At 43.6% G+C, this 18308-nt stretch overlaps 1 protein-coding gene across 2 annotated transcripts; it reads right to left on the minus strand.

Annotated features, from left to right (window-relative positions):
- Positions 1-16517, minus strand: ntn5 (netrin 5). Of its 2 annotated transcripts, XM_069518831.1 has the most exons (8): positions 16430-16517; positions 14623-14730; positions 7569-9040; positions 7161-7349; positions 5141-5290; positions 2301-2351; positions 1592-1672; positions 1-1505 (listed from the first exon to the last, which is right to left on the minus strand). In XM_069518831.1, the coding sequence occupies exons 3-8, from the start codon at positions 9028-9030 to the stop codon at positions 949-951; spliced, it is 2490 nt and encodes an 829-aa protein (XP_069374932.1). In that variant the 5' UTR covers positions 9031-9040; positions 14623-14730; positions 16430-16517; the 3' UTR covers positions 1-948. The 2 variants fall into 2 exon arrangements, with proteins under 2 accessions (XP_069374932.1, XP_019950965.2); XM_020095406.2 differs by lacking the exon at positions 16430-16517 and having other exon boundaries at positions 14623-14763.
- Between the last annotated feature and the right edge of the window lie 1791 nt (positions 16518-18308).

An 18308-nucleotide genomic window follows, 5' to 3' on the forward strand; every position in this document is an offset into this window, starting at 1 on the left:
TGAAAGAAAAGCAGCTAATTTATATTAAAAAGAATTTGTGTTGTGAACATAGTAACAACGCACAATTTCAGGTACAGAGGGTTTTTAAATAAAAACAGGAAAATTCATTTAAAATAAACGTGACATATGAAATATTAGTATTTGTGAAATATTACTTCACAAAGTATTAGTGCAGTATTCAGGTTTCTTATCTTTTTATATTGACCGGCTGCATTGGGGTAAGTTATCTATAGCTATAAAAATAATAGTTTTCGTACCCTGAACTTTCTCTAGATGTTAAATATCAACTATGTCAAAGTTCTGTATGTTTCATTGTCAATTTAAAATATTCTCTTTGTTTAAATTCAATAGATTCTATCTTTTTCAAATTTTAAAACAAAGTTATTGTGTTGGCCTTATTTGTAGTAAACTCTTTATTAAAACTTAGCAGAAAATGATTCATATAACAGGATTTCACCTTTATGAATAAGCTTTGGTTACAACTGTGTGTAAAAAATGTGAGGTAGAATATTTACCCTTGTGTGTGTATTTAGTTTTGTGTGTGTTACATAAAGAAATCTTAAAATTAAATATGATTCAAACAATCTCATTCAGAAGAAAATACTGCTCAGCCTTTCTGTCAGAATAAAGTCTTACTTTCATTTTTGAGTTTCTGTGTAGAAAGAATTAAAATCCTTTTAATTAATGTGATTGTTTTGTTGTTTGTTGTGGACTTTTCACCATTTACCACTTTGTGCTGCCGCATCGTGAATTTGACCTTTACCCTCCAAAAACAAAACACAACAGATGCACACGTTTCTTCACATTTTAGATCAGATTGTGAACAATTTCTTTTAAAGTCCTGTTTTCACTTTTTGTAGAAAAAAAAAGAAAGTCTGAAAAATCTTTTTCTTCTCTAATTGTCGTTCTGAAAAAAGTCCGGAAAGGTGAAGGGGTAAGGTGGAGCCCTCACTCAGGAAGTGGCGTGGAGCAGACCAGAGCCGGTGTGAAGGGGGACGGGCTCGTCTCTGTGGGAGGGTGTGTGTGCGGCTCTGCTAAGGTTTGAGTCTTGTCCACTTTGACAGAGTGTGTGTTCACATTGTCTGTGTCTTTCTCAGTCAGCAGGTGGGGGGGGATGTACCCAGCCTGTGGTTTTGTTTGCTCCCTGCGTTGGCTGTTGGGGGACTTTGCGGGGCAGCGCCCCCTCTTGTCGTGGCCCCGGAAGCCCCTGAGTTTGGGGCTCCAGTGTTCCCGCCACTGGAGGGCCAGAGTGGAGCGGTCCGCCACCAGGCGACTCTCCTCTGGGCCCCAGCCCCGCTCTCCTTCCTCCGCGCCAATCAGGAGGTAAGTCCGACCCACGTGTAGGGCGGGGCAGCCGCAGCCGAGGTCACGGTCGGGGACCCAGAGGGAGTGGGGGCCCCTGCGAACGCGGGAGGTGGAGCCCGTACGGTAGACGGTTTGGACTGAGATGGAGAACTGCCACCAGGGACCTGAACGCTCCATCCCTCTCACCTGCACCTTCAGCACTGAGACACAACAAAATACATGTTTTAAATCATTTAATGTTTTTATTATTATTGTTGTTTAAAGTCAAATACAAAAGGTCACCAACCGTAGTCTTTGAGACAATAGGTCTCTAAGTTCATCCTGACTTTAACCTGAGACGGCTGGCAGTATGAAACACACTCCTCCGCTAAGAGAGAGAGAGGGAGGGAGGGAGGGAGCATCAAATGAGAGGGTATCATGTCATAGCGAGCATATCAGCACATGTCTTTTCCCCTAATTACAATATGGCTGCTTCTATTTGTCATCACAGTATCCAGTGACTAACAGATGACCGTCGAGTGCAGCAGGTGGGACATTCCTGGAGCTGCCACTAGGAGGAGGTGCTCGGCTACCCCGCGACGAGCCGCTCCGCTGAACGTCCCATGTGTTCAAAACCCAACGTGACCCAAGGCGAGAGAAGATTTCTGTTTTGATATATGATTCCATTGAAGTGGCTGTAATTTGTGTGTCGTACATGATGTGACACCAATGGGGTCAAAGGTCGAGAGAGCGAGAAAACTTTATTCCACTCGGAACAGAGTCAACCACGGCATTTTAAACAGAATGATTATATAGATTATATAACAGAAAGATTGTCCTGACAGGTTGCCAACTTTTTCTATCGTGCACTGGGGGCTCGGCTGAGAAACATTACCCGCAATGATCAAATACATTTAGAGATATTAGACACAGGAATAAAATAATAGGAATGAGATCAGGTCTAAAGGACACAGGCAACGATCAGTATGAAAGGTACTTATTGCACGTCTACTCACCGATGCTGTACTGAGGCTGGTACGCTGGGGTCGGAGCGACCTCTTGAATTCCTGTAAAACATAAACACACTTTCAGACAGGTGATGGGAAACACAGGAAGCTGTCAGGCTGATGCCATCGTGTGTGTGTGTGTGTGTGTGTGTGTGTGTGTTATGTTTGTTACGCTCAAATGCCTGTGTGTGTGAGACATGCCTGTGCAGAAGATAAGCAAGTGTGAGACTGTTTGTGTGTGCGGTCCTTTTACGGCCCAGATCCACACACACTGACTCACACTGAGCGCACAAAGACACAAGCTTAACTTTTTGTTATTCCACCTTGTTTGGTTTTATCTGGAACATTTAACAGAGTCTAATAAAGTTTGTTTGATTCTGTGTGTGTGTGTGTGTGTGTGTGTGTGGTGGGGGGAGACAACCTGCTGCTCCGCACATACATTATCCAGGCCTCTTGTAAAAGTGCAGCCATATAACACCGGGCTCACGCTGTCCATGTCCTGTCTTCGCTGACACAACTGGGCCAGTGACACCCTACACCCCCGTCCAGCTGACTGTCCCCCCAACCATTTTTAAAAGCCAGGAAGTCGCTGTGTGTTTGTGGATGTACAGTAGGAACACACTCTGTATGTGAGAGGTCGTGATGAGGAAATCGAGGGCTCATGTCTGCACAGAGCTCGGTATCGCTTCAAATATTTACATGCGCTAAATACCAAAACTACACTTTGAATGTTTAGACTCAAAAAACAATCAGGTTTACAAATTCAATCTAAACACAAGAAGCTTTATCAAATAGTTTTTGCATGAAATGGGAAAAACTATGACTTCAAATCCAGCATCAGACACAAACAACAGAACATGATCAGAACTCAGCTAATCTCCTGGTTAATTCAGGAAAAACTCATCAGGCCCCTTTTGAAAACACATTCGAAGTCCCTAAATCCAGATTTTGATTTTGATCTGAAACAAAATGCACATACTTGCACACATGCCAGATTTTTTTTATCAAGTCCCTGGGAAATGTTGAAAATTTCACAATGTTAAAGAAGGAGAAATAATTCGAGATCAACCCCTTGATCCAGATCCACACTGAAATTAGATTTGAATTGAATTGAATTCCTTGACCCAGTCTAGTAAGTATATATAATAAAGGATGTATACTTCCTTTTACTAAACTTCGTGGAAATCCATCCTGTAGTTTTTGTGTCATCCTGCTAAAAACAAAAGGATGAAAACACAACCTCCTTGGTTAAAACTTAATCTAGTTCATGTTCATCAACCAGTGAGAAAATCAACTTTCTCATTTACATTCGACGTTAAGATTAGTTTAGTTAAGTTTAGCCTGACTTCTGCTGCTGCTGCTGCTGCTGCTGATTGGTGCCCTTTGGTCTGTCTGATGAGAGAAGGAGCTGTGGTGTTGGATGTGGCGGCGCTGGGAGGGCGTAAGAGACGCTATACTTAGCCTGAGATGGTCTGGCAGTAAAAACAAACAAGGTTTTCTTTCACTCACTCCTTTCACTGGGAGAGTTATGAGTCTGGGCCCAGTGACGGGGGGGGGGGGGCGTCCTGAGCCGGGCAACAGGTGTGAAGCTCGTCGCCGCTGGCTTCCTATGTCACCTGATTGGGGCTTTGCACAGCGTTGGGGCCTGTGTGGTTGTCGGCACTTGTGCGATTAGCCTCCAGCGAGCGCACGTGGATTAGCGCTCGGGGGGCTGTGGTTCGGTGCTGGAGATAAGAGCAGCAACAATCCACTTGATCTGACGCTCATCCCAGATCAGCTGGAGATGAGGTTTCCCTGCAGTGGTCAGCTCATGTTCTCGCCGCTATGGAAACCGTCTCCAGGGATGATGAAAAGGGAACATGCTTGGAGATTGGGCCAAATTAGACCGGACCGCCGCGGCCCCTTTTATAATGAGATACCGTTTGATAAAGGATCAGAGCTCTCGATGGAGGTTTTGATCCGTTTAGGCCACGAGCAAATTAGGCTGAAGGAGAAATTAATGAGGTCACTTGTTGTCATGAGCGAGAACAAAGTGTTAAGAGTCTGTGATATATTTACAAAGGGCATCAAACACAGAGACTCATCATCCATATATGAACGAGTCCTCCGACCTTCTCGAACAAGTTTTCTGATTTGATGATCCCATCGGTTTTTGACCCTTGAAGGGAATGTTTGGTTAACTTTAGACAACTCAAAGCGCCTGACTCAGGCGAGAGTAACTAGCATCTGCGACCTACTCTAGACTTTATATAAAGATGGATCACACTTCATGCCACTATCCAAATGAAGCCAAAATATCCTGGACACAAATACTGCCATCTTGCACATTTGGAGCCAGAGTCTGTGCAGCAGCGATCAGGGGATCAGAGGTCCCACCAATAATCACGAGTCAGTCTCAGCTGTCAATCGTTACAGTTCACTCCGTTTTTATACAACGAACCAAAAAACAAACTCAGCGAAGAAATGTAAACTTGAACCAACATCAGTGTGGTAAGAACTACCTAAAATGACAGAAACCGTCTTTGAGAAAATTGTATTTAACATGTACTTTGACTTTTTGGTTTGGTCCATGTCCCATTCACTAACATGGAGGTGAGATTTATGACTTATACTGCAGCCAGCCACCAGGGGGAGGCAATTTGGCTTCACTTTTCGGGCCCTGTCATGTTGTCAACTCTCCAGCTCTCTGCCAGTGTTGTGAACTTTAAAAACATCATCTCTAACTTTGCTTCTCTGACATGACTTTTCACTCCAATCAACTTTAGGCCTCTCTAAAGGGTTGAACAAATAAAAGTCTCTACATAAAGATCTGTAATTGACTGAAGGATTCTGATTGGCTGTAGACTTACGTATGCAGGGCCGTAGAGGGGACTTCCCTTGTTTGTATCCTGCGGTGCAGCGGTTGCACCTGGCGCCGGTCACCCCTTCTCGACACAGACACTGACCTGACGTCTGGTTGCACCAGCGGCCCACTGCTCCCAAAGGATGGCAGTGACACGCTGGAAAAGATAAAGAAAACATTTTACAAAGTTTTACCTTTTGTTGTATTTGTTTCTTCTTCTACGAAGATCAATTTGAGTGACACGTTCAGTGTTGAGCAGCGAAGCTTGTGCAGCTTGTTTTTGATCTCACTTGAAAATTGCAAAATAAATGGAAAGAAGTAGTGATGAGGAGATTCCGTTCTCTCAGCACTAGTGGTGATTTCATGAATCACTGTGAGTTTGAGACGATGCTATTTAAGAGTGGCAATTTTTCTTCTGTTGTTAATGTGGCTGTGTTTTTGCAAGAGCATGCTGCATACATATTGTTTTGATCAATCATACTGGTTCTTGATGTGGCTTCAAGGATTATTTGACGTAATTGGAGCTATGTGAGGTGAACAGATGATCACCCCGGCTGATTGCCTGTCCGGGAAAACACAAGGAAAATATTTCCTTTTTTCTTTTTTCTTTTTTAGTTTTTGCTGAAATGATGCAACGGGTGTGAAAAACTAGTGAATTTTCTGGCCTTAAAAACAAAACAATAAGCTGACGGATGATAAAATGTTTCATGGCTCAAACTCACTCACTCACATGTAGTTGTTTTATGTATGGCTGAAAATGTTTTAATATTAAACAATGCGTCTTTTCATCACATCAGTCATAAAAGGATGTGGATGCACATTTTAGCCTGCCAACATATCTCAGTCTCTGAAATAGTCATGGAGCTAAGCAAGTGTATTTGTCTGAGTTGTCCTGATGCAGACAACATGCAAACACACGCAGAAGATATTTTAAGCGAAGAAATGTTAGTGTTAAAAAGAGTGTTAAAATTTGTGACCACAGAACAAAACAGAGTCTGTACAACAGGTCGGATTAAAACATCCATCCATCAACGGCAGAACCCAGATTTAATCCTGGATGACAGCGAGCATCTGTCCCGAGGGAGCGTCCTTGAGCGAGACAAAACACCTTTACTGACAAAGATATTCTTAAGCCTCCCTGATGGGTAAACAAAGACAAATTCCTCCACGAGGGTATTAACTGAACGACACATGATTTGTTTTGGCTTCCTGACAACACTAATACATTTGCAGCATACCAAACTGTGTCAGCGGTAGAATCACAAAGTCCTGGACCTATTCCCGTCATTGTTCTTGGAGATTTTAGCCTAAAACCATCAAGCTGCAGCTCGAGCCTGTGTTTAAATTCATTTCTCATCTGTTTTGTTAACTTTACATTGTTGTGATGCTGTATAATGATTACAGCCTGGATTTGCTATAGTTTACACTGCAGAGCTTTTTATTTACCAGTGCTATCACTGGATGAGGCCCGATGAGAGAAGGCAGACAGAGAAAGGGAAGCCACACTCGAGCGGCTCTGTTCACACTTGTATTGTTTACACGAGCCCTTACAACCTGACAGGAGAAAATGAATAATCATATCTGTGCTGTCCTCTGAATGGTAACTCGATGAAATATAGCCTGGATAAATTAAAGCTGAGACCGTGTGATCGAGGATGTGAGTTTGCAGGTTGCATATAAAAATCAGAACCCATGGGGATGTTTAGCCGTAGCTCATTTTTCCTCGTAACACGCGTGTCAAGCTCAAAGAGTGCCCATTAACTTTGGATATATTGGGCCCGCGCTGGTCGAGCTTCCACATGCCAGAGTGTCACAGTCACTTAGGACATGTGACCAGTCAAAGGTCGGGGGTCACAGCAGATTCCGACCGGTGGTAACGATGGAGGATACAGGTGGCAGCTCAGCAGGGTGTGTGTTTTTCTGTGTGTTTCTGTGTTCATACTGCTTACAGGAATAGCAGTCCAGTCTCACAATGTAACCACCCAATAAACACTTGGACACACACACACACACACGTAGATACTGACGTTGGCAGGCCTTGCGGTGGTCCAGTGGCTTGCTGTGGTCGCGGGTATATCCATTCTGGCAGTACTGGCAGTGGCGTCCGGCCGTGTGGTGCCGACACTTCTGACACACCCCTCCGCTGCGTCGGCCCGACTGTTGAAATATCTCCATGCTGAAGCGGCACTTGTTTGAATGACCATTACACTCACAGGCTGCACAAAGCAAAAAAGAAAAGAGGTTCAGATGTGATTATAAAGCTTTGTCTACAGTATATCTTGCATGCTTCATCCATAAAGTAACAAATTAGGTGAAATGTTAGTAATAGTTTTTATAAAGATGGATGAAATATGAAATATCCAATATATTGAACTGCTGTGCCTTGCTGGAGGAATGAGCTCGACTAGTGTTTTAACTGTGGTCTCCTGACTCACCAACACAGGGGTTTGGGTGCGTGGGTGTCGCTCGATGCCATGGTCTGTCAAAGTGGAAATCCTCACACACATCACAGTCTGGCCCCGCTGTGTGATGCTCGCACACGCATACCGCCCGTCCCGCGTCGTCCCGGCGGCACCGAGAGGCGTGTCCGTTACATTTGCACCTGCCTCCAACCTGCAGGTCGGACAGGGCCAGAGGAGCGTGGGCAGGAGGGATTAAAACAGAGGGCATGGCCGCCTGCAGATTCCTGGCACTTTGTCTCATGTTGAGATTATTGTTCCTCCTCTTCCTCAGATCCCGCCCTTTGTTGCCCCTGCTCCGCCCATCCACTGTCCAGTTACAGCCGCCATTGGGGCAAGGAAGCCAGTGGTCATTTTCTTTCTTTTTGCCGCGACCTCTTCCTTTCCCGCCTTTCTTTGAAGACGGAAGCGTGTCTATGCCAAAAATGTCCACCCTTTCTTTGCTGGTCACATTGTGTCCATCTTCATCTTGACCTGACCCTTTACCGTGACCCTTCCTTTCATTTTTGTCCACTTTCTCTCCTTTGTTCCTCGAGTGTTTTGTCTCCCTGTTGAAAAATCCCAGTGCATTATCTGTGTTTAGCTTGTTGACCTGATCTTCAGCGCGGCCCTTGTGGCCCGCTCTCCACCTCAGCAGCCCAGCTTCTCTGTGATCCTCTTGACTGTCACGCCATTTTGATTCGTCTGCTCTGTCCAAGCCGCCCATCTTGGCAACTTTGGACACTTGATGGAAAACGACACGTATGTCAGTGGCCGTCACCCAATCCTGGAGGGCGTGGCTGTGGTCAAAATCGGGAGAGGATGGTCTCCCGTCTAAGGTGGAGAAGGCCAGCACCATGCCACCCCTCTGCTTCTGTAGGGGGCGAGGGTCTGAGCAGAGAGGCTCCGTTTCTTGATGCCTGGTCTGGGCCACCGTCTGTGAGGGCAGCCCAAAGTCTCCGAGGCAGTTGCTAGAGTAGTGCTGCATCGGCCTCCAGGTGCGCCCATAGTCCATTGACTTCAGGATGGAGATGGAGATGGGATCTGATGGTTCCCCCTGGTGGCAGAACTGCAGACTTATATAGGTGATCTCAAAGCGACGGCCCAGTGGAACGGTGAGCTCCCATTCCCCGATGTCAGTGCCTCTGTGAGCCATCCAGCAGGTGAGGTTATGAGGGTTGTGGAGATCCGTCAAGGTGGTGACATTGCTGTCATAGTCAGGTTCTTGTAGTGAGTGACTGGCGTTAACCGGGACCCCATAGGCGGCGTTGATGAACTCTGACAGGCAGTGACGCGGACGGCCATCCAGATGGTAGCAGGGGTCATGCGGCGAAGTCCAGCTCAACGGGGTGTGGAAAAGGGAAGAGGAGACAAGGGATGGAGGGAGGAAAAGGAGGAGCAGAAGGAAAATGGGGAAAAAAGAGGTGGAGGGGGGAGGGGAAAAGGGTAGGAACATCATGTCATCGAGCCTGCGGAGGAAAAAAAGATGATTTTTAAGAGAAAACCATAGGAGCCAGATCATAAAAAACATAATCTGATTGATTTATATGACGTGCATTTAAAGCCAAAGGAAATCTAAGATCGACCACCTGTGTCTTTATTAAAAACACACAGTACCAGCTCACTGCCTCCCTTCATCTGCACCTTATTGGCTTTCGGTAGATGCCAATAAAGATCTCAACCCATAAAAATGTAATCTCAGATCTTCACAGCAGCGTCAGCCACCAGTTTGAACTCATGAACTTCAAAATACAACAGTCTTAAAAACTCTCCTCGACCCCCCGAAAAAAAAAATTGGATGAGTGGGGGTGAAGAAGGGACGTGCAACCAGCGGGTCTGTCTGAAATGACAAAAAACATGCCCGACAGCTGGGGCTAAACTCCGGGCTGGACCACATCCATCACGTTTATGGCTCTCCTTTTCAAATCATTTACCGTTGGTCAGTGCTGCAGGCGAGCGAGGGGGCCGAGTGCCAGAGGTTATCGAGCAGAAAAGAGGGTATGAGAAAACAGACGGGGAGAAAAAGAGGGGAGGGAAGAAGAGGAGTTGGGAGATTAGCGGTTGGATTGGAGGGAAATGATTTATAGATCGAAATGGGTGTTCAACATGAGCCCCTACATGGAGACTTCCGTGGTGAAGACAAACCTGGACTTGTGTGTGCCCGCAGTTCGAACAAATCCCTTCCCGTCTCTTACAACCGCTGATGAGAGTAATTTATTCTTCTGTCAAGATTTCATAGCTGGGAGCGTTAATTTTGGCAATGAACAATGAATCTACTTTCTGCGGAAACCAGTTGTTTATTATTTCTAATAACTCACACTAAGCCCAGAGGCACATTCCCTAGAGGCACTGCTTTCATGCGAAGAAAGTTTAACACTTTACACCTTCATTATTTTGGACACATTCTTGTTTCTTTCCTTCCTAAGAGGACTGTCATTTTCTCATCAATAACTGCCGTCCTTTCCGCATTTTCAAGCAACGTTTCCCCCCCTGCTCTTCCGTCTCCCCGTCCATCTATCACCTGCCCCCTTCATTCTGGTCTGGGAATATTCTTAACTGCTTGGAGATTGATGATGTCCTAACAAGCGTTTGACACTGACAGCAAAGTCAGCAGGGCTGCATAAACCAAACCCGTAGGAGAGGACGGGGCAGAGAGCCTCTGCAGCCTCGTCATCCCGCTCAATTAGCCGACGACCGAAATATGAGGCTTTCCTCAGGGACCACACAGCTCTGAGGGGCCTGCGAGGAGAATATAACCCTCTGCTGCCCCTGGAACAAACCGCTCTGCCCTTGCCGTCCAAAACAGAAGAAAACAAAAGTGAATCAGTTGAACCTGGTTGAGTTGAAAGAAAAGATCAAACCCCAACTCTTTTGTGAAGTTGCTGCAGGAAACGAGCAACAAGTGTGGCGATGAGCGGTCCGACTTTGACCCCGATGCCGCTGCATGAGCCACATTCCTGGGGTCCAGAATGCCTCGGCTGGTCATTCCTGACGCGTCGAGACGTCCCGCGGGAATCTGAACGCACTGATAAAAAGCTGGACTTCTAAGATGATCGGGTGATTAATTGGGTCTCTGATTTCATTCGGTGGCAATGTCTTTTCTGGGGAAGATGGTGTCAGAGGAGATATGGGCGGGCTAGAGGTTATTAGAGGATTCTGGAGGATTGAAGAGTGGACCTACAGAACTCGAGGTGGGGAATGATAAGTGAGCGTAAGCGAGGAAGGCCTCAGGGTTGTGGTGGGTGAATCATGAGCGGCTGGGAGAGAATGGGGGGAGGTTGTTTAACATTCCCATGACATGCACTTGTTCTTGTCTTTGTCACATTACATGTCTAATTAAACATCGGCCCATTACAACCACTCTGATAAATGGACACTCATCCCAGAGAGGCCCCTGAGGTTTTAAATGCGCCCCACCAGGCCAAATCCCGGCTCACTCTTCTTCTGAAACAGGATCATCTGTCTGGCGCTGCTACTGTAACCCATCGGATATGGTTTCAACTGTTTTTCTCTGTCGCTTTCCATAAATTCACACGGCAAGGGAAACGGAAGAACATGCTGAAGATGAGCGGCATTCCCCGCAAAGTGTCATTTGACGAGACGAGAATCTAAAACCAACACATCAGGGGTATTTTACACCACTCATCTCATTAAGATACTGAATATCGACGACAAATAACAAATGTGCAAAAGACACCATATATCCCGTTTTCCTTCCCAAATTGAGGTCTAGAAAAACGAAATATCTTTACGCAATTTCTTTCATTTTAAAAAGCTTATACAATCAAATAGTGGTATGATGAGATCAACAACATCTCTGGCGGGTGATCTTTAGAAGCAGCTATGCTTGGCTGGCAAGTGGCTGGAAAAATACTTGCTGACAACCTGGGGGCATGTTTACAGCATAGTCGAACAGAGAGGAGCGAGGAGACCGCCGCTCATGTTCGTGCTCGAAGCTGGAGACGGTTTACATTTCCTCACGTAAACCGCCTTCGCTCAGTTGTCGTTTTGCAGACATTTAATCGTCTGATTAAATTGAGGTGTCGAAATGTTGATGTCGTTTCTGCTGTTTTAAAAAAGAAGGAACTTAGAGAAAGAATTTGTGTACTCTGATTTTTATTCTTGCAACGTTTAACAGATCGAATGTGCATTTTAGAAAACTCTGTGAAAACTTTGTTTGTAAGTTATGTTTGTTTCTAAATTTATTCTTGACTGCATACCTTATGTTGAACGCTCGCCGCGAGAATCTAAGAGGAAAAGGTCAACAAAACTACACAATTACGATTAAAAGAAAAATTTAAGCAACATGGGATTTTATCATTGTCTTTGAGCCATAGTCACATTGTTAAAGCTTTATTCTGTTACTAAACATTTATTTCTTGTAATTTAGCTTGAAATTAAGCCTTAAATTGTGGAACTTCTCTGTTAAGAACCTCCGATGTGTGGTATTCTCTCCTCCTACCTGTTAACTCGCTATGGTCTGTTCACACTTCGAAGCTGTGGGCCTGTCTGTGTCTGGAGCTGTTCTGCCGAGCAGATGAGCTAGATTTGGCCCGTCGCACACATTTTAACATTCCTCGTCATGGCCAGCAGCTTCGTCCAGCCATGAGCGGAGCGGAGCAGGACGGAGACAAACATTTTAAAACTCAAATCGCTCTACGACTTCCCGATGACTTCAAAAGTTGTGCTTTTTACATAAACAAACAACGCAAAGAGAGTTTTATATCTGGGTGATAGTCGCTGGGAAGATTTCCCAGGGTTCTCCGCTGCAACTCTGCTTCAAGACGCGGAGCCTTTAAATAAATACGATCAATTATATGAGCCCTCTCTTACAGCCCGCGTGTTTGAAGTCAAACCAAGGCACCTGTTGGTGCATGTTACCACACTGACACCTTTGTTAATTTGCAATTGTCCTCAGCCGGTCAGAAATACAACACTGGGTGAGAAGAGAGAGGCTACGTATGCGGTCTGTATTCCCAAACTGCATTCCTCTCCGCACAGTTGTGTGTGTGTGTGTGTGTGTGTTATTCCACATGGAGCAGATTCCAGGAGCTCGCTTTTAGGTGTAATAATCTAATTTTAGTGGGGCAGCCCAGGAGGTGGAAGCAACAGACACACAAGCACAAAATGGATTATCGCTGCCTGTATCCTTAGATAAAGGCCTCTGTCCTTCAAGCTCGCATCACCATCAAACCTGGTGAACGTTCGGGGGGGCCCCTGGGGGCCAACTGCACCTCCACGGGTACACGCACTCTGCACCTCTGCCTCTGCGTTGACCCATGAGCGCTGCTTGCTTCCTTTTTTTTTTTGAATAAGAAAACACATGTCACCCACTTGATATTTAAGTTTCCTGTCCACCCCCCTCCTCCTCCCACTCCACCTCCTCCACCTCCTCCTCCTCTTTATAGCCTCATACAAGTTGGCAGGAGTCTTTCTCTCTTTCTTTCTTTTCTGCGCGGCCCCAGCTTCACATGTTGATATTGAAAAACAGATGGAAATGAAATCATTGTGATCCTGGGCTCCAGCCGCGCCAAAGACAACCTCGGGCGTGATGGAAATAAAAGTGAGGCCTCTGGTTGTGACAATTAAATCCACACTGTGTCACAGAGCAGGTTAATGATAATGAAGAAGAACAGGCGTCAACCAAAAATATGAAAAAAGATACAAAAGCTGTTATTATTTTATGTCTGTTTTGTAATTATTAAAAATAATCATAGGATTATTAAGAGAAATACACAAAATAATGTTTTAATTGATTTCCACAAATGCATTAAAGGCCTCACATGCAAAATAAATAATCACCTTGACTAAATTGAAAGGAGTAAAAATATCTACTTAGAGAAACACTGTGTATTTTCTCTTGAATTCAAGAGCTGCAGAGGGAACTTAAGAAAACTAATTAACCGCACACAGACTTTTTAAAAACACTAAACAGCCCGCAGGTTTTGCGGATGCTACGTTTACTGGAGCTGGGAATAATGATTCACGTTGCCACGGTTGATTATGCATGAAATGTTTGTCATGTTTAGTGTGATTACTTTGGCAGGAGTAGTAACAGACTAATTACAACCAATCCGCAGCTAATTGCTCTTATTAGGCAGCAGAGAGTCGACGAGCTCTCTGCTGCAGGGACAATAATATTTACAGAGTGAAGTTATTGCAGCTTAATCAAACGAGTTCAATCTGATTTTTTTTATTTATAAATAATAATTTTGATAATTAGCTGCATGTGTTTGGATTTAGATGAAATTATTCCAAGATCACTGGAGCTCATTAAAAACCCTGATATTATCGAGCGAGGCTCAAAATTCGTGTTTTTGAATTTGGGCTTTCATTTGATCCACAACAGAAAGAAACAAAAGACCAAACTATGTTCTTACATTGTTAAATATGATTGATTACAATTGTCATAGTAAAGGTGGGATTATCCCGGCGGCAACACGCACTGACTGTGTGGGGAAATATCCGAGTTAAAACACAGCCCTGGTTTTTAAATTGAAAAAGTGAATTTTAAATTAAAGCTTCTATCTTTTTTTAAGGGAATCCATTAACTAAGGTCATAAATGAAGCTTAAGTAAACGTATCGATTCGGCCCGAGGTTTAATAAGTTAAAAGTCTTGTTAAAAACATTATACTAAACTTCAAATTGCCTCTATATATTATATGAATTATTACAAGAAATAAGGACACTTGTTAGTTACAAAGTCTAAAGGCTGATTTTCTCAGGATAAGTTGAGCAGCAGTAACAGAACAAATGTCAGGACACTTCATCCATTTGTTAAATCAGGATACAAGATCCAAAACGCAGCTCATTCCTAAATGTTCCTGTAATTCTGTTTATTTCAACGCACATTCTGCTGCATTGATACGTGACTTTGAATTTCTGTTTTCAGTCACAACACCGCCGCTAAAATCACACCCGCTGCGCCTCTTTACGCGCGACTCCAGCGCAGACATGAACTTCACCACCAGCACCCGAGCTTCTCCATGCGCCTGAGCCAAGAGGGAATATTTCAGAGAGGAGAGGATAAGATAAATCACCGGTTCTCACCATGTGCCTCCCACTGATTCTCCTGCTCCTCAACGTCCTCTGCTCCCGCGGTGCCAGAGGCGCAGCAGCAGCAGCAGCAAGTGTCCGGGACATCTAGCTCCGGCTCGTCTGCAGAGGAAGGAGCGCAGTGAGAGTGTACCGAGAGGGGGCAACACGCGGGGTAGCGGAGGTGGGGGACGTGGTGAGGGAGACAAATTAACGGGATCAGCAGGGAGGAGGTGTCTCTTCTTATAACTGAACTGAGAGGAGAGAGAGAGAGAAGAGCCACATCCTGTCTGACGCACGGCGCACCTCAGCCAAAGCGGCTCACATGGCACATCCACCGAAACACATCCATCACAGTAAAACTAGGACTCCATGAGAGTGGATGATGATGTTTTATTGAATTCAGGTTCAAAATATTTCCATGGCGCCTTTCTTTGATAACCGAAGACGATATAACCTGTCAACTAATTCGTCTTTTTGGATAAAAAATATTAAATGGGCCAGATCTATTTTCCAAAGAATGTCACGCGACAAAATGTTTCCCCAAAGTCCAATAATGTCATTTTCAATATGAATCTCCCATTGCACCAGTGAGGCACCTTGTATATGTCCAAATTATTATTTTTAAAGAAAATATACAGTTGAAGACATTTTAAGCATGTTCAAGTTCGAACTAATATCTTTGAGAAGAACGTGTTCTCTGGTAATAGGGACATTTGTCCTTGAGTACAAGTTATTTAGTGGTTTATTTTATGTTTTTGTGCTATCCCTACAATATTACTTTTTGTTACAACATTGTTTGACACCTAAACTTTGTCACTTTGCAGATGAAGACTTTACAAACAAAACGTATATGCACTTGTAAAAATTGTGCATTCAGGGTCATTTTCTGCAGTGAGCACTTCGAAGTAATTTATAAGGTTGACACATAAACTTCAAGTACATTCTACAAATAACAATACTTCAGTTTTGTTTGTTAATGGTCAAAATTCATGCTCCCTCACTGTCAGCTTGTTCAAATATTAACAAGATAAAATTGCATGCACCAACAATAGTAATGCATCAGCATGAAATGTCTTTTTGTACATTTTACATTTTGATATTATTTTTAAATAAATATAATGGTAATTTTGCTTACTCCTATATGGCTATATAGCAACAATCAAAGTGAAAAGATTCCTTCCAAACCTGCTTATATAAATATATAAATGTGTATATGTGAAAATACTCTGCCTTGAATAATAACTTGATTCCGTTGTGTTATTTCCATTACCTGGCCAGAAATTCTTAAAATGACATAAACCATCTCTGCAGTTTTGAAAAAATCCTGAATTCTTTTCCCAACAGAGCAATTTAAAAACAATGAGAAGACACACACACACACACACACACACACACACACACACACACACACACACACACACACTACAGCAGAAAATATAGTGTCCTTGCATGATCCCAGTGCTCATGATAAGATAAATATGTTTTCAGGACCTTTAATAAAAGATCTGGCAGCATATTAGTCACTTGACGATGAGCCGAGTGTCAGAATTTATCTCAAAATAGACCATTTAACTGTATTTGTGGTTCCAGGCTCTGGAGAAAATACTAAATCAAATGGACTTTTTTAGTTTTTCCCTTTTTAAGAAAGGCAACTAGGATTTTAAAACTCAATTCCACATTTCACGACTTGTTAGGGCATTGTTTTTACACCGTGCAGCTCCTCCACCTCAGTTTTATTACCACTGGCAGCCAAATTGAGGATCCAGCGAGAAGCCGGTCGCAGTAGCCTCGTCTCATATCGTCTAGGCAGAGAACTCACCCTCCAGTTTGCTCCAATTATCCCTCAGTGGAATAGGAATAATGGTTGAAGTTAATTGGCCGCAGTGGATCGTTCTCAGATGTGAGGCAAAACTGATACAGATGGAAATATAAGAGAGGATAGAGTCGGAGGGCGGAGGGAGGGAGAGAAGATGCTTGATTGGAGAGGAGGAAACTTTCCCAGAGAAAGCCATAAAACTGATTGATGACTTCCCTCGAGGAATGTTTCCCCAGGTGTGCTTTGTGTGTGTGTGTGTGTGCATGTGTGTCAAGTAGTTACAGTGCACTTAAGAAATGCTATCCTTGGACGCAGCACAAGTGCAATAAAGAAAATTGAGGGGTGAAACAGCACGTTTATGCGTCAATATTGCACTTTGGCAGCATAAAAACAGAGACACAGGAGATTTCAGTGAGCCCGGATGGAGGCGGAGGTGCACTGGTACCATTTAGTGAATGACTTCCATAACACAAATGCTAATTGATAACAGGAATCATCACTGAAGCCATATCAGAAAAATGTTTTAGTGCTTCATAAAACTCTACAGGTGGTCCCTGACAGGTGCTGCTCTGCCAATGTTTGAACCCTGCAGCGAAGAATGTGCCGAGAGACTCAAATCATAATAAACAAAACACTGACGGAGGTGTAATTATAAGAGTCAGCATCAAGCCACCATCGCAGAATAAGAGCAGATTTCACAATACCTGGGCGTCTAGTTGATGGATTAGCTGTAGTTAAACATTAAAGTGTTGCAACATGGACTTGTACTTTGGTTTAACGATCAGATATGAGCATGAGAATGCAGTTCATAAAGATTCTATTTATTTACATTTATGGCTCATTTACACCAGTAAATCACATAATGCATCTTTTTGTACTTTAATGAGATAATGTGCTGTTCTGGAAAAAAGGTTGTCACCCAGTTTTATAGAATAAATTCTGTCAAGGAGAATCTGAAAAGTAATAAAATCTACATCTGTAAAGTGATTAATGGTATTTTATTCCCAAGATAATAAGACACAAAGGAGCACTACATCAATCTGGTTTTATTATCTTACAAAGATTAAGAGCGATGCAGGGTGTACCTCAGGGATCCGTGTTAGGTCTTCTACTATTGTCAATGTATCAGCGATATCTCACAACAGTATAAAAAAGCAAATGTATACAGATGTACACACATATGCAGAGAATATCTGAGCAAGCAGCTGTGAAGCTCATAACTGCTTTGAAAAAGATTATACTTCTTTTTACCCTTTTTACCTAAAACCAATGGATTTCGACATTTGCATCAGAAGTGGAAAGATTGCTATTATCGAAATAATCACATACAACAAATCTGATTATCCGAGCTATTCGTGCATCACACAATGTTTTCCCATCGGACATATTGTTACATTTTATGTGCCGATGCAAGGAACAGACATTATTATTGTACAAACAAAGTAAAATATCAAGAAAGAAACAATATTCTGAGCGTTGAGAGTTTCTGAACCTTTTGTGTGTTTTGTTTTTTTTGCTGAATGGCGTCCGTTCACGTCCACCACTGTGAAGTGATGGACAGCCTTCCATCATTCCATCGTGAACCTTCCAAAGGTTTTCCATTTTTAGCTGCAGCCTGGAACATCACCTCTGCACAGCTTCCATTAAAAACATCCACAAATAGCGTCTGCGTCCTCTGCACAGAGCTCAGTCTCGATGGAAACTATGATGAATTGTTTTAATGCAACAAGAGAGAAAAGTAAGAAAAACAACAATCGTGACCGAGCTCGTTGGCAAAAATAAAAAAAAAATTGCAGAGCAGGAAAATGATCCCGGTTTCCATGACGACGGATGCAGTGTTTTTGTTTTTCCTCGCTTCCCCCACTTTGTGTCTGGCACGAGT

The sequence above is a fragment of the Paralichthys olivaceus genome, chromosome 22 (genome assembly GCF_024713975.1).
Source record: "Paralichthys olivaceus isolate ysfri-2021 chromosome 22, ASM2471397v2, whole genome shotgun sequence".
Taxonomy (NCBI): domain Eukaryota; kingdom Metazoa; phylum Chordata; class Actinopteri; order Pleuronectiformes; family Paralichthyidae; genus Paralichthys; species Paralichthys olivaceus.